Source organism: Rhamphochromis longiceps, linkage group LG9 (genome assembly GCF_057381845.1).
Source record: "Rhamphochromis longiceps isolate RC_006_pf linkage group LG9, R_longiceps_female_GT1.1, whole genome shotgun sequence".
In the NCBI taxonomy this organism is placed as follows: domain Eukaryota; kingdom Metazoa; phylum Chordata; class Actinopteri; order Cichliformes; family Cichlidae; genus Rhamphochromis; species Rhamphochromis longiceps.
Genome location: NC_140565.1, coordinates 18948529 through 18965209, shown reverse-complemented (window position 1 = coordinate 18965209; position 16681 = coordinate 18948529). Strand labels below are relative to the sequence as shown.

Genomic DNA, 16681 nt, shown 5'->3' with positions numbered 1-16681 from the left:
GTATTTATCCATTATCCATACAGGCTAGCCCACAATTATTTGATAAATGCAGTAAATTGCCTTCAAATATAGTTTTTAGTTAATTTTTACAAGTTAAAAGTGTGTGTCCTTGAGAACTACCCAATTTATGTAGTTAACTCCCTGGGTGGATATTATATTAACACGGGCTAACGCTGGATATTATATTACTAATATATCAAGTAGTAATGTACACAACCACACCCACACGTAAATACCAAACAACCTGCGTGATTCATGACACATTTACACATTAATGACAGGACCAGGAAGGTTTTTTTTTCCTCCAAATTTTTATTGTACATTTTGAGTCCTTTTGAAAACCTGGGGGAAGAAAATAAGACAATGAGGTAAGAATTCTGATGTTATATAAAGTCTCAGCAACACATCTTTAATAAAAATAGATAGCATTCAACATGTATCCATGTTTGGATTTAAATAGATTTTCAAAGAGAAAGATCTCCCAGTCGGTGATTTAAAGTTCAATGACTAAAGATGTGGTTTCAGACAATGTTGGCTTATTAACAAGTGGTTTTCACCATAGTCGATAAGATGGGGAAAAAAGAATATGCATCATTAACCACATCAAATCAGTCTACTTTCAAAACCTGCAAAATATCACTGAAACTCACCACGACTTTAGTTCATCCTCCTGATCAGTCTGTTGATCTGATCCTCCCTGTTGCCGGCATCTCCTCCCTCCACGAAGTGTGTGGTCTTCTTGTTCATGCCACCGCGTGGGGACGACAGCTTGAAGGGCCACATGAAGTTGTTGGCGGGCTTGAAGTTCTTTCCAACTGTGTAAATCTCATGGATGAGGTCCTCAACACAGATGATGCCATATTTGCCTACAGATAAAAAGTGTTTAATAAATTGAACTGCGTGCCAGCTTTAGCATTTAAGTGTTTCATTTCAAAATTTTAAAAGCGAAGGGCTGATTAAACCAATAGAGGTAATCCAAGAATGAAACTGCTTGGAGCAACTCTGCCTTTTCTTCTTTTAACTTAGACAACAAGACTCATTTCCAGATGTGCTTGCTGCCATTTGAAGCGCTGATGTTTTCAATCTTTTCAGGCACAAAGTAAAACTCTTCGAGCTTGATAAGCAAGCCTCATCTTTCCATTTCATGTTCCCAAACATCTGACCAACAAATACAGTACAAGCCAAGAATTATCAACTACAAATCTCTCTTTGGTAAAGTCCTGTTAGGTTGGCATGTGGCTTCAGACTTAACTGGCAAAGTTTTCAACCTTTTTTTCACCAAAGTCGATAAGACGGGGAAAAAAGTGTACATCATTAACCACATCAACCGCCAACCATTTACCTAAAAGGTATACTACAAACATTTTCAACAGCACTGTAACGTTTCCATACCGAGGGACTTCTCCACCAAAGCGTTGTCTGTGAGGGCAATGCGCTGTTTCCTGATCTTGCCGTACCCACGTTTGTAGACGAGCTCGCGCACAGACTTCAGGTTGGGGTATCTAGGGGGGGAAAAAAACCCAAGGTTCCAGTTTTGAAAGGAGCACAAATCAATGATGTTAACGTGTGTTAATTTATAAAGAAATAGGATTATAAATACTCATTTGTTTTATTTAACTCAAAAGATACTTTAAATTTCAAGCATACCTGAAAAACACTTGTTTTGTAAATCTAAGTAATTTGAGTTCTTCTAATGAGTTTAAGAGGCATTTACAAAATATTAAAATATGAACCCCAAAACATTAAGAGCTCAGATTTCATCTCTCCAAACCTGGCACTTTCATGTCTAAGCAGTGGTGGGCAATTTGTCAAAAAAAGATTATGTACATCATTGTTTTGGGGAAGAAGCATGATCTACAATCTGAATGGCAATTCTCCCCACAGATTTGGTAAAACTCATTGCATTAACATTACAGAGTGCCTGGATACTAAACCTGACCGTTCAAATTTAGGCTCAAGACTCAACTGACCAATCTGAGGATCCTATTTTAATCTAATTGGTATGATTGAATGGTAACAATTCAAATTTCTGCAGCTTTGATGAGTCTTTCAGGATATTGTGCCACTGTGTAATGCATCTATAGGGTTGTTCTGTGTTATAACCAATCCTGCTTTGCTAAGATCTTATGAAGGAAAAAGTTTAGTTTTAAATATTAAATCTACACAATTCCTCCCAAATGCAGGTGTGCCAAATTAACACAGTCAGCAACATGCAAAAAATGTTAAGTCAGTTAAATACAAAGTTAAATACAGTTAAATACAAAGCATTACACAGTGGCAGATGATGGTGTTTCTTGGACTCCATCATAGTATAAAGAAATATCAGTAACCTAGTACAACATTGGGAACAATATTGCATCTACCAATACAGATCAAGTTATCTGCATCAAAAGTGTCACTTAGACACATCCAAACAAGACTGACATAAATGACCGGACAGGAGTAACCCCAACCAACTATATAAATATCAAAAATGGAAGTATTAAGGTGACCAAAAGCAAACACTACAAGTCTAACCTACAGTGTACTCGTGTGCCAAGTAACACACACTTCCACAGGGCTGTTGTAGTGAAGATCAGGTAAATTCTTCCATTACAGCAGCACACAGCAATGTCAAACACACAGAGCACAAACATTTCCATTGGGTCTTTAACATCAAGACATTAAAGCTTTGTGAAATATAGCCAAGCATTTACTGTGTTTAGTTTGACACTGGCTTATTTTTCTATAAACTGTTGAACAGTACTTTAATGTGTTGATTTCAAGTGTCAGTGAATGACCACTGTAGTAAATGCCAGGTTACAAAAGTTTCTGGCTGCATCATTACAGTATGAAGCCAACACACTCACATTTGTCAACACACTGGCATGTACCACTATGGAATGTGGTTTCAGACAAAACTGGCTTAGTTTCAGTCAGTAATCACCATGGTCGATAAGATGGGGAAAAAAGTTCAGCATCATTAACCACATTCCAAGTGTATCACCTATTTAGAGACGTGCTAATACCCCCCACCATCGCTTCTTATTTCTGAACAGCAGGTTTCAGAGTGACACAGTCCTTACCCCCAAGCGATGTAAGGCTCTGCAATTCTGAGCATGTTGATTGAAGCCTTGTTCAGCTTGACAAAGACACCATTGAAGATCTGGCGCAGACGGAGCAGCTGCAGAACTTTGCGGACCTTGGGGCTCACACCGTTGATGCTGAAAAAACAAACAAACAAAAAATGTTGTGATTACTGTTTGGACTTACCATCAAAGTACAACTTCCTAATTAAGCTGCTTAGAGTGGTTTCAGAACATTATTGGCTTTTTATTACAAATGTGTATCAGCAGAGTCGATAAGTCGGGGAAAGAGCATGCATCATTAACCACTCAACTGTATTTATCCACAAGGACTGGCTTAATCATTCAATAAAAATGACTTTTCAATAGCAACTGAATTAACAAGCAACTGAGCAGCTAAAAACAAAGTAGTAATGTATGAGGCTCAGCTGCTGGACATCCTCTCATGTGGCACTGCCTGCACAACACCTTACAACTGATTGTGCAGTTCTTTTAAGCCAGATACAGAGAAATCCCAAGCAGTGCGCATCACTCACCCTCTGATCCTGATGACAAAGGCCAGTTTGGGCTCAGCAGGCACATAGAAGTTTCCCACTTTGCGAGCCATACGGCCCATTCGTATCTCACGCCTGTACATCTGCCTGTACTCCTTGTGGTACTTCTCAGCCCTCTTGTAGATCAGTTTCCTGGTCACCTTGCGGACCTGAATGCAAAAGGGAAAACACGTCGAAGCAGTTCAAAGCTCTATCCGATATCTCCATCCATACGGGAATACTTGTCTGCACAAAGCTTCACTTTACCTTTTTCTCAGCCAGCAGCTTCTTGACACGCATGGCCTTCATGGCCGCGTAGGCCTTTCGCCTTTTCAAAAGGCTCTCAGGGACCGCCGGAACCTTTTTTCTGTTTAAACGTTAAAAAAATATGTTGTAAGGAAAAAATCCGAAGCGAGGTGGTGGACAAGATACCTGAACACATGTACATCGCTCAACAGAAACGATGACTGAATCATGGGGGCTGCTAGCTTGCCAGTCACTTGCCGGCTTCCACACAGGTAAATACTACTTCATACAATAGCTCGAGACTAGAGAGGTTTTACAGCAGCATAAACTCAAAGGTTGCTGAAATAGCTGACTATTATTTTAGTTCTAATTTTTTAACCACAAGAACTGGACACTTGTAATAATCCACAGATGCTAAAGAGACAGCCATGTTGAACTCGGCTATATGGACTCAGTTATTATAAAGTACCCTTAACAACAGTAATAATCACCATCTGTAACAATACTGCTATTATTCTATCGTACATGAACTAAATAGCTCATTCGCGTTGTAAAATTAACAGCAGAGGCTAGTTTAATGCTGGATGTGATTAGATTTTAACACAGAGGGAAACACTCACTCTGCGTCCGCCATTGCGATCACCGAGAAAGAGACTTTTTCATTTGCGCATGTGCGGGATAAAAGCGTTAGGACCTCTGCGGAGCGTCCTTCCGACTGCCTGATGGATAAATTATAGCGATGTATTCAAAACTAAAGTTAAGCAAAACCCGCTGTAATAATGCTCTTGGATAAATGCTCCCTTAAATTTATAGGTTAATATATCAACAACTATTTTCTATGACTGCTGCAAGGAATATTATTGTAATAACAAACGCTTTAAAGGTAAGACAACGCTATAATACGTATTCTGGTGTAGACCTACCTGGCCTTATTTTGATACATTATTTTATATTGTTTCTTTTTTTTCTTTTCGTTTTTTAATTAATCTAAACGCTACTTTGCCCGACTTCCGTGCTACAGGTGGCGTTATGCAGCCATCTGACCAGCAGAGGGCACGAACACTTCATTTTGCAAAGCACGATCAGAGAGCGCCTGTAGCGTTGAACCTCCCGCCCAGCACTTTGCTTCAGGCTGTATAACAGACACTGTTCTGTCCCAGGAGGTTATGAAAAAAAAATCATAAAATGATATAGACTCGATTGAAGGCCACTTATTTGTTCATTTATTTATTTTTATTTTACAGGCAAAATGCAAGACACAAGTTTTAATTTAATTGTGAAACGTCGCCCAAATAGAGCTTTGCCATTGGTCAGCTTCTCAATTTGACTGTTCCAGTGCAGGTAGTTTTATATTAAAAATGTTGCCTTGTATTAAACGAGCCAGCGTTAAAGCCCATCAATCATTTAATACTCTTGAAAAAGCAGAGTGCCTTTTTTATCTGTAATTTTCTTGCCTTTTTGGGCACATTGTTACATTTGGAGAGGACATTTCCCCGGAGGTGTTTTTCACGTATTTGTTTTATCCTTAGACTCTACAAAGGATTCTTCCATCAGCTGTTTGTTCCTCAGACACGCCCACAAAACAAGCACAAGTGAGAGGCTGCTGGCAAAGGTTGCACAACCTGGAAGAGGTGTAAACAATAGCCTGAGGTGTGGGGGGAGCTGCAAAGCGGCAATGAACGTGTTCACAATGGAGACGATTCGTGTGCGCCTGTTTTGTTTATTATTATTATTGTAATTAAAGGGTAATTAGGCTATATTAATTAGGAAGAAACGTGATCGCGTAACGATTTGCGCGTGGAAGTATCACTTTTCTGGCCGGGTGCGTGGCTTACCTAACCGACCGACTTCACTTTCCTCCGTGGGGATCTCAGGGAATCTTTGCAGGCAAAGCTGGGATATGTCTTGAGCTGGCTTATAACTTTAAGTGTAGTTTCTGATTAACAGAAAAAATAATGTGTAACATATAATAATAACGTAAAGTGGGAATACTTTGTAAACATGATATTTTAGTTTGCTCCACGTATGGCTGGACATTGACCTGGACTTACAGGTCCAGTGCGGCCTGATCGGTGGCTCGTGGCTTTCTGAGTTTAAGCTGTTAAGATTAATTATATCTTTAAACAACTTGTTATCAAACTTTACATTGTTGGGATTTTCCTAAAACGCGCAAACACGCACGCAGAGACGCACAAGTAAGCAGTCTTTTCAAACAGGAGGGAAGCTTAATGTCTAATCTTCCTTGAGGATACAAAAAAAGTCCGAGATTCGTGTTAAAATCTTTCAGGTTACATCACCTTCATTCTGACAGGCGCTCAAGTCCCTCTCCTATTGGGTCCAGCGTTGATGGCTGAACAGCATAAATAGCGCCTGAGGTGCGCTCCACAGTGAGATGAGTGGAGAGGCAGCAGAGGAAGTAGGAGGCTCACTTGATAGTAGCTGCTCATAACTCACTGCAACTGTGCGTTATAGTGGCAACTGGACTCTTACCGAGCAGCATCTGAACTCGCACTCCACTCATACATCTGTCCTGCATGCGCCTAAGTTTCTTTCGCATTTTTTTGTGTCTTTTAAACCATATTTCTATAGGCCGTTATTCCTGTGATCCAAGTTTGTCGGTGTTTCCCTGATCCTGTCTGCTGCAAACAGGTTGCAAGAAGGAAACAGTCCCCTGCGCGTCTTCCGCCGCTTATTTGAATTGATAGAAAGCTTTGGCCAAGATGATGATAATAATTGCGGAGTTCTTCGTAGTTATTCTGAAGGTGCTCTGGGCTTTTTTAACTGCCGGAGCCAAGTGGATTGTGCGGCCAAAGGAGAAAAGCGTGGCGGGACAGGTGTGCTTGATCACCGGCGCTGGAAGCGGCCTCGGGCGGCTGTTCGCCAAGGAGTTCGCCCGGAGACGAGCGATACTGGTCTTATGGGACATAAACAGCCAAAGCAACGAGGAGACGGCGGAGATGGTGCGCCAGATTTACCATGAACTGGACACTCCAGTAACCAAAGACGGTAAGAGTGTTTTCTTTGAAGCTTTAAGGCTGGCAGCCGGCTTTCTGGGCGGTGGAGTGTTATTTAAAGAACACACACTGCAGTCCTGATCAGTGTAAGAATGAATAAACTAAAGTGTGTCAGAGGGAGTCAGTTAAACTGGACACAGCCTCAGATTTTCAAAAATTTCATTTTAAATAACCAAACAGTGGAATGATATTTCCATATGGAGACAGAACGTTTTTAAACAGTTTCACCTAATTTCGCTGTATTAACTTTGATAATCTTAATCTTTCCCTGTCTTTTATCCCCCCCCCCCCCCCTTCTCTCTGCAGGACCTGTTGGAGGGGTAGAGGAAGTCCCACCTTTCCAGCCGCAGGTCTACACCTATGTGTGTGATGTAGGGAAGCGCGAGAGTGTGTATTCCACAGCGGAGAAGGTGCGCCGGGAGGTGGGAGAGGTGGACATACTCATCAACAACGCCGGCGTCGTCTCTGGCCATCACCTCCTGGAGTGTCCCGACGAGCTGATCGAGCGGACCATGGTGGTCAACTGTCACGCACACTTCTGGGTGAGCCGATGTAGAAGCTGTTGTAATAAGGCGACTCTGAGGTTATTGTGAAGTTATAATGTGTGTGCCCAAGTTTCAGTGAGAACAGTGTTGCTGAATGTGTTAACTGTGATGCCAGGTTCACAGGAATGTCTCCGCTCTGACTCGTATGCCTGTTCATAATCTTATCCTTCTCTGTGCCAAACTGAAGAATCAAAGGGGTGTGTGTGTGTGTGTGTGTGTGTGTGTGTGTGTGTGTGTGTGTGTGTGTGTGTGTGTGTGTGTGTGTGTGTGTGTGTGTGTGTGTGTGTGTGTGTGTGTGTGTGTGTGCCTCCAGGCCTAAGAAACTATGACCATAAATAGTTGCCTTGCATGTTCAGATTTCAGCTCCACTTGCTTTCATTCTGCCAGAGGAAAGTCACGGGTTTGGCTTTTTAAAATCTTTGCCTTTGCTCCGCTTTGGCAGCCACAGCCGATGATGATCCCAGAGGTATGTCAGCGGCTCCGTCTCATCTCCTCAGCTGCACAGATCTGCACAAACCGACTGTGCGTGATGGAAACGGGGTTCTGTACGTAGCTTAGATCAGCTCACCACATTTTGCTGGCAGTTGGTGATTTGTTGCATATCAGATTTTTACTCTGGCTCCGTTCCTCGAGCCTTTCAGTGTGACTACTTATCTGAGAGGCTACGTGGACTTGATAGAGTGAATATGCTCCGCTTTAGATAAGCATAAGCTGTAGCGTGTAACCAGTTAAGCGCTATCACAGGTTTTTTTGTGTGTCTGTGTGTTTTTGGGGTGTGGGAAGACTGTGGTTGCAGACTCCCAAAGCTATTAGAAATTTAATAAAGAGCTTTATTCATTTTAAAGATGGATGTTTACTCTTTTGGAGCCTTTAGACCAACCTTATGAGAATCGATTGCATTTCTTCACTATAGCCACCCCCTGTGGAACAGCAGCAACGACTGTGTAAATTTGGCTTATAAGCTTTGTTTGGAGTAAACCGCATGGATTGAGAATAAGTCTTTCACCTGGCAGACTGGTTCTGAATTCACCACTTCATGCGTGAATTTAGTTGTCACAACATATTGTCAAGTGATCCAGAATATCTTCAGTTTTGAGACTTTGGCCCCAGGCTCTTATCTTTTTATTTTATTTGTTGTTTACAGAGAACGGCATTCTCAGTCATGCCATGAAACCACAGTGACTTCAAGCTTCCTAATCGAGCATGAAAAATCTCTTGTGGCATCGCTCACGTAGGTTGTGCGGATTTCCTCTTTAATGGATGCTCCATTCAAGCATTCTGCTGGATATCTCAGTGCTCTTTAAATCCAGGATTTGGAGTCAGGGTCCAGTGATTTGGTAGTAGATTTTTTTTTTTTAAATAGATGTTTGTGTTTTCCTGTATTCTATGGTGAGCGTGGTTTCTTTAGAGGTGTGTGTGTGCGGAGGGGGGGAGCAGATGAAAGAAGGACTTAATGAATGGTGACAGCCAGAATGGAGGATGTGGTTCATTAATGACACAAGCTAGATGAATAGAGATTAAACTAACAGGGGCACTGTCCACTTTCCTTTCAAACTCACTGCAGTTAGTCACTGCATGCAGGTGGCAGGTATTATATAAACCTTTTGATTTTTAATTTTTTTTTCTCCCCTTTTTTTCTGAACAACAGGTACCTCCAACGGCTTACTTGTGGTTTTTGACTCAACAAATAACTTCAGTCTATGTCCGCGTCGTGAAAGGCTTTTAGGCCGGCTTTAAAAACCTGTTAAGGCACGTGTTTTCACATGTTTTACAAAATGCTATCCCTAAAGGTATGTTATAGGAGAATTTGTATTTGAAAAGTGCAAGAACAGCTATTATGATCAGTTTACAGAAGCAGGTTTCCAAGTGTGCTTGTCATTTTTTTCCACACTGACAAGCTTCTCTTTTCTTTTTTTAAAAATATATTTTGATGTCTCAGCAGTGCGCGTAGAAAGGCCTGGTGTGTGTTTTCTTTAGGCACGTATCGTACTCTGCTTTTTCTGTGTCACTGTTTGGCAAAACACTGTAATGGCAATGTCAAGCCCTCCAAACCTAGCTTCCTCCTCTCCATAATCCCGGACGGTTTTTAAACAGCCACGATTTCAACTGCAAATGGCTGCAAGTTCAAAGCATTTCCCACAAATGGCACAGCTGGGTGTAAAAATAAGCAAGTCCTCATTTGTTGGACAGAGTATTGGAATAAGGCAGGGATGGAGTTGTGAGCAGGAAGCGGATGGTAATCGTAGTGTCGCGTGGGTGTCTGCCAAACAGGCCCGGCTCAGACCCCACACTTCTTCTGTCTTCCTTCCACAGGCCCCTCTGACTCCTCCCAACATGATTTGGAGGCAGTGGGTGCAGCTGCATGGGAGTCACGGAGGCCAGCGCTGTTCATCCGGCTCTGCCACACACACGCTAACCGCTATGATTCAGTCCCTTCCTCCCTTTAGGTTTTTTATGAGAAGGGGGGGGGTCATCACTTTGAATTTGTCTGACGATGCTTTGATTAGTCCAGCTGGCAATTTGTGATGTTTGCAACTCGGTTCTTAGTCATGCTGGGAAAGGGGCTGTGCAGTCATTCCACCAGTGTCACCAGAGTTTGTTTTTGAGGATTAGCGTGTGTGTTTAGTGGAATGACATGAGAGGAAATGATCCTCAGCATCTTGAGCTGGTTATCCAACAGGTGGCTCGTGAACAATAAGCGGCTATCCGCCCTCTCGTGGAAATCCTACACCTCTTGTGCGACAGCACGAACTCACCGAGTGCTCGGGAGCGACACGGCGGGAAAAGAGCAGGGGAAAGAAAAGGGGAAGGAAGGCACTGCCGTCCCATCCACAGGCGAGAGGGTAATGGTAAGCTGCTGCTGACCCACTTTATCTGACAATTGGTTTCTTGTCTGTGGATCAGCTTGACAAGATGCCAGGCGACAGGAGCCAAGTTCCGCAGGCCGCATTCCTGCTGTAGCCAGAGAAAGGAGGCAGCCAGGCAGAAGGGTCCTACTTGACTGGTTTTATATGGGCCCCTCCTCAAGCCCAGTGCACCTGTACCCCGCAGTGAAGCTAGCCATGGCCGTGTCACTGTTCTCCTCCCGTACATACCTGTTCATGGGCTGTAGATAATTATATTTTTCTAGTGTTTTGGTCTGAAGATTACCCCCGTCCATTTAGCAGTTTAGTTCTTAAAATGACTGCGAAAGAGTGTTCATTATGATTGTTTGTTTTTTTTGGGAGCTTTTTTTTTTATTTTTTAACTCTTTTATATTCCTTGTTCTGTCCAAAGATTTTATAAGATGGTACTAAAGAATCTTTTTCCTTTCATTACAAAAACAAAAACTTGACTGATTCTTTGAAAAAGTTGTTTTTCAGTTCAAATAGAATTAAACGAATAAAGTGGATACTAAGAAAAGCAAAGGGATAAAGAACAAAAAAGATCATGAGATTCTGTGAATCATCACTCTGAGCAGCTATTGTGACATTAATGGTTCTCATACAATATTCATTACTTTTTTATAGAAACTTATAAAAAAAAACATAAAACATTTTTATAGGAAAATGTTAATAGACTGGTGCTTATATAGTGCTTTACTATTCTCGAAGCACTTTATACAACTTACCTCATTCACCCAGTCACACTCAGTCATACAATCACTTTCTCTCTCTGCGTAAGTGCTTTCTATACAACTTGGGGATCAGTATCTCACCCAAGGTTACTTTGCTGTTGGACTGGAGCAATCAAGGATCAAACCACCAACTTTGCGATTGGTAGATGACCTCTACCTCCTGAACCACCACAAAAGCAGAATTAAAATTATGATTTCATTATTCAGATAAAGCCCATGGCTTAAAACGTGACTATAAAACAATTATAATTCCTTATCCAGCTCCTAATTTGTCCAGAAAATCAAATTGACCAGTCATAAAACACCATACCTGGGGAAAACCTGAGCCTACAGATGAGCTTTGAGGTTATGTTTGTGCACTGATGTTTTCTAGAGAGCAGTTCTCCAAACTGAGAGTTTGAGCTGTGCGCAGGGGATGGCTACCACTTGGTATGGTCAATACAACATAAACAATCTGCATCAGTCATCCCCGATGACCACTAACGTCAGCCCAGCCCACTCAGATTTCATGATCTACTACAGGATCGGACAAGCTCCGGAGCTCAGGCATTTTTTTTCTCCCTCCCAACTTGGTTCTCTCGTCCAGGGAGAACTCAGCCCAATTAAATGGCCATCTGGTCCTACGCAAAGGCCAATATTTTGTTCATATTCCTGTTGGTCAGGCGCTAGCACTAATGCAGCCTGACACCCCAGCTGCAAGAAGCTTTGTGTGGCTTAAATGCTCCTGGGGGCACGCACCAATTAGGGGGTGCAGCGGGCAGGGCACCCCCACATAGGCCAAGGAGGCCCGGCTGTGTCAGCGGGTAATTTAGCGGAACAAGGGAGCGTTGAGACCCAATTACGGCAGCTCTGATGTAAGACACGAGCCCCCGGTTGCCTTCACACATTTTGTGTCTGAGAGGTCAGTGGGGGTCATACCCACATGCCAGGATTGCCATGAGAAGCAGGGCGGGTGGGGAGAGATGGGACGGTCGGTCACATTTAGACCCGTCCTCGATCAGAGGAAATCATCCTTTCCTCTCAGTTCCCCTCAGACCACTCAGCAGAATTGTCCAATTGAATTTGTGTATTGGCTTTGCTAATAATGTATGTGCCAGATCGAGTCATTCCCCACTCTCTAAAAGTTGCTGTGGGAGTGGGGTGGGGGGGACGCTGGCTCAAATCAGCTACGGGCATATCTTAAGTTAATGCTTCATTTGCACGCAACTCCCTCCCTCTTTCACTGCCATTCTGGCTCGCAGAGGTCTTTCTCAGCTTTTGCCCGGGCTTCATGTTCTCTCACTCCCTCTCTTTAGGCCCCATCATTCAATGACTTGAATATTGCAGCAATTTATGTCCTGGAAAAGTGCAGATGTTTGGAACGGAGTCAGATCAGTTATACCTGACTGTAGAATAAACTCCGAAGCGATGAAGTCACCTTCCTTTAAACCACTCTGTAAACGTGAGTTATTGCTTCCAGTTTTATTTACCTCACTAAACAAGGAGAGGGACCTCTAAACGCAAATGTCAAGCTTAACGGAGATTACGCTTCAGGTCAGTAGGGCCGATGCAGTTAATCTCTGGGTGCAGTTTTAATGAGGCTCGTCCTCCCCCTACCAGAGGTTTCACGGCTGTACTACCTGGTACCGCGCTCTCTCGTCTCGCTGGCTCTGCGTCCGATCCAGGAAAATGTTTATAAAGGAGGCTGAATCGTTTCTCTACAGTGCTAACCAATATAACAGCAACCACAGAAAACAGCTTTCTTTCCCAAAGATGTCTTGGAAAGGTCCAGTTATTGGGCTGAAAAGCAATACATACTGCAGGCTGTAGCTGTAGCCCTTGTGATGATCATTATTTATTAATTACTAGGCTAGTTGAAGTCTCAGTCTAGTGTGTGTGTGTGTGTATGTGTGTGTATGTGTGTGTGTGTGTGTGTGTGTGTGTGTGTGTGTGTGTGTGTGTGTGTGTGTGTGTGTGTGTGTGTGTGTGTCTTGCCTCAGTAACATTTTGACAGTCCTCAAGGACGCGTGCATTGTTCTTCACTATGGCAGCACACATCTGACTGGAATAGATTTAGCTCTGCTCCCAACAAAAGGCCTGATGGTTGTTTTTGTAGACCTCCTAGTGGGAGAGTGATTGGTCAGTTCCTATCATTGCCGTCACATGTCACACCTGCTGATTGGCTCACGCTGTGTCCAGGGCAACTCCAAAGTCAGCTGACGGGCAGAATGAGGAATGAATCCATAGGTTAATCAAGTGTAACGGCTAACTCTGTGTGTTGCTCCTCTCACCGCCCTCGCTAGCGCCACCGGACTCACCAGTGGAACCACTCCAGTTAGAAACGCTTTCATCTTGTAGACTGTTCTGCTGGCTGGCGCTCCGGCCGGGCGCGAGGCCGTGTAGGTAGATGAGAAGCCTGACTGTATTGTTGGAAGTGTTGAGTGAACGGAGGCCCGTGATTGGTGTTGTCACCAGCTCTTTAGTGCAGGGCCCAACGGCGGGCACCAGATCTGTGTGGGAAAAGCACAGACTGTACGGAGAGGGCGACATTTCATCTTTCCCCTCTTCAGTAACTGACTCGGAAAGGATAGAAGTTCTATGTTTATATTTTCAAATGCTGCACCTCCAGCGCTCGGTCTGTTTTTATGCATGTTATGAATTCTCATTCAGACGCCTCTCTGTGCATCACCATGGAGAAGGGAGAGAAACAGAGGAGGGGGGGATGAGAGGGAAGGCAGAGAGGATCAAAGGGCTCTGGCACAGACAAACTGCACAAGTGAACTAACCTTCCTCTTTTTTCTCTTTGCCCTTCTGTCTCTTCTGTCCTTCCCCCCTTTAGACCACCAAGGCGTTTCTCCCCAAGATGCTGGAGCTGAATCATGGCCACATTGTGACGGTTGCCAGCTCCCTGGGTTTATTTAGCACAGCTGGAGTGGAGGTTAGTATCATACACAACAACACATGCACATCCCATCTTTCCCACCATCCAAAACCAGTGCTGTTCCCCAAAGGCGTCCGTGCCAGCTAGCACACTGAGACGGGGGGAGGTTAGGCCCCCTTTCTCTAGTTGTCCCTCCACCCGTTAAATTTAGGAACACAGATGAGCATTGGGAGCCTCTTATAGATTCCTCTATCTTCAGCAGTGGGGGTGTGGGGCCCCTATTGGGCTCTGGCCCCAGGGCCAGAATGAGCTGACAGCTCCCCCGAGGGACAGAGACATCTTCATCACTGCTTTGTGAACAACTTGGTGCTCACTCAGTATTCAGTTCACAGCAGCTTTCAATGGATATGGTTTTGGTTTTCCTTCCTATAGTTTTTTTTTTTTTAAATGCATAATAAAATATTTACTGGGGGGTCATTTAACCGGTGGTCCTCCTAGAGTGTTTCATTTTCATATGTCAGGGAACAGAGCTCTCATTTATCCCCTTAGCTGAGAACAGTATCCATTTCTAACAGTCTGTAGGGATAACATTTGACTTTTGTTTAAGCATTTATCCGTAAAAATTAAGCCTACTCTTTTTTTGGTCACGCTTTTACGGTTCCTGGAAATGCCTGAAATGTCATTTCAGACGTGCAAGTTAGAACCAAAGCCATCGCCTGTCATGTGGGCACAGACCAATCCCTTTGTCCTCTTTCTGTTTATCGACATGCATCTGTGTTTGCCCAGGTCTTTTTCTTTAAAAAAAAATAGATTATTTCCACAGTGAACCACATCAAAACCTTCCCGCCAAGCAGCGCAGTCTCCTGAAGCATTGGAGAAGAATGCTAATGAAACCGTAGAACAGCGGACTCACTCTGGGTTTTTTTTTTTTGTTCTTGTTGTTTTTTGTGCGTGGAGGATGTATCATTAACAGCAAAGAGAGACCTCTGTGGCCACGGGGCATGTTTCATAGTGTTCTGTAGTCCCTGGGTGCAGGCAGGGGGTTTACGGAGCTAACCCGTTCTCTCTCCCTCTCTTCTTTCCCTCAGGATTACTGTGCCAGCAAGTTCGGTGCCATCGGGTTCCACGAGTCGCTGAGCCACGAGCTAAAGGCCTCAGAGAAGGACGGCATCAGTATGACTCTGGTGTGCCCGTACCTGGTCGACACAGGAATGTTTAAAGGCTGCAGGATAAGGTTAGCAGCCAGTGTGTCCTCTTTAATAAGCTTTCGTGCACCTGCAGTGAGTTTGTCACCTGTAATCTCCACTTCATTAAACGGCCTCAAACACCCATTTTTAAAACTTCAAAGCGGCAGCTGACAATCTGTGGTGTTACAGTTATTATAAAGTGAGTGGTATTCCTTAGGTCAACACTGCTTAAACAAAGAGGGCTACTTTGTTTTCCCAGGGGAAAACCTCACCAACAGGTGCACCTGGGCTAGCCTCCTCTCCCCTCCGCCCTCCGTGCTGCTCTAATAGTCCTCACTTTGTTTGATGGGTGCAGTCAGCAGCTGGCATGTGCTCTGTCTTTATTGCCCCACCATTTTGGAGCAATCCTTAGTACCAGTATCACTTATGTTCATGGATTTCCTGAAGTTTGTCAGCACTCCTTGAAGTGTTCTCAGACTTCCTCTCATGTTTCCACCCACGTTAATTTACTGAATGACTTCAATCATCCCTAATCGTATTTCCTCATAAATTTAATTAGTTTAACTAAATTTGACGCACATTTTCCCTGAATTCCTTTCTCAATGATGACCGTGATTTCTTTCCCTTCAGGAAGGAAATCGAACCCTTTCTCCCTCCTCTGAAGCCAGAGTTCTGCGTGAAACAAGCCATGAGGGCCATCCTCACCGACCAGCCCATGATCTGCACGCCTCGCATCGTCTACATGGTCAACTTCATGAAAAGGTGAGCTGCCTCTTTTTCGTTTTAACCCTCCACCCCCACCCTCCCGGCCCACTCCATCGGCCTTCAGTGTACTGCGCAGGGGTATCCAGTGTCTCTCGCTAATCTTATCTCCGTCCTGTCTCCACAGCATCCTGCCCTTCGAGGCCATTGTGTGCATGTACCGGTTCCTAGGCGCCGACAAGTGCATGTACCCCTTCCTAGCTCAGAGAAAGGAGGCCATGAACAACAATGAGGCAAAGAATGGGATCTAGGGGGTGCTGTTTGCAATATGAACAGGGGAATTTAAACCTGCAAGTATGAGGAAACAACCACTGAGGACAGAGATGGAAGGAAAAAAAGAAAAAAAAAAGACTGAATCTAGACTGGTGCACTTGCATTGAGCAAATGCAAAGGTTTACCATATTGTTCCTCTGGAACAAAGAAAGCTGTGTACTACAAAGGATTTATTTTTTGTCTTTTTTTTTTTTAAGTTTGTTTAAAGAAACCAACATCTATATACTGTGTCACTAGTTTTGAAATCATACAGAAAAAGATATCCAGTAATTAACTATTTACGTAATGTAGTCACCAGCCTTATCTAGTGTCATTGTGGAAATATACAGTATGTTACTGTACAAACAGTAATCTTTTTTCACTTATTTTATTTTTGTAGACATGCACTGTAATTTCTGATGGTTTTTGTCTATCTTCTTCTGATTTTTCTACACTGCCAGCATTCTCCGTGTAGAAAGGATTAACACAGCATTTCCGTCTACCCCACACAGAGGCTCTTTTTCAGTCAGGAAACAAGTTTCTCCGGCTCTGATTTTTAGCTCGTGCCATCAAAAGTAAAGTAACAGGAAAGAAAAAAAAT

At 43.5% G+C, this 16681-nt stretch overlaps 2 protein-coding genes and 3 non-coding genes across 5 annotated transcripts; 1 reads left to right on the top strand and 4 right to left on the bottom strand.

The window, feature by feature from the left end:
• Positions 1–292: 292 nt before the first annotated feature.
• On the bottom strand, positions 293–4523 carry rpl7 (ribosomal protein L7). The gene is made up of 7 exons (XM_085418619.1): positions 4465–4523; positions 3866–3965; positions 3602–3768; positions 3066–3203; positions 1393–1502; positions 651–866; positions 293–342 (listed from the first exon to the last, which is right to left on the bottom strand). The coding sequence occupies exons 1-6, from the start codon at positions 4476–4478 to the stop codon at positions 658–660; spliced, it is 738 nt and encodes a 245-aa protein (XP_085274745.1). The 5' UTR covers positions 4479–4523; the 3' UTR covers positions 293–342; positions 651–657.
• Positions 513–605, bottom strand: LOC146662160 (small nucleolar SNORD12/SNORD106). Its single transcript, XR_014913429.1, has one exon. It is a non-coding gene; the product is annotated as a small nucleolar SNORD12/SNORD106 (small nucleolar RNA).
• Positions 1233–1325, bottom strand: LOC146662159 (small nucleolar SNORD12/SNORD106). Its single transcript, XR_014913430.1, has one exon. It is a non-coding gene; the product is annotated as a small nucleolar SNORD12/SNORD106 (small nucleolar RNA).
• LOC146662158 (small nucleolar SNORD12/SNORD106) lies at positions 2882–2973 on the bottom strand. Its single transcript, XR_014913428.1, has one exon. It is a non-coding gene; the product is annotated as a small nucleolar SNORD12/SNORD106 (small nucleolar RNA).
• Positions 4524–6223: 1700 nt separating the features above from the next.
• On the top strand, positions 6224–16681 carry rdh10a (retinol dehydrogenase 10a). The gene is made up of 6 exons (XM_085418616.1): positions 6224–6850; positions 7165–7400; positions 13838–13936; positions 14968–15113; positions 15697–15828; positions 15956–16681. Exons 1-6 carry the CDS (start codon positions 6565–6567, stop codon positions 16077–16079), a joined length of 1023 nt encoding a protein of 340 aa, XP_085274742.1. The 5' UTR covers positions 6224–6564; the 3' UTR covers positions 16080–16681.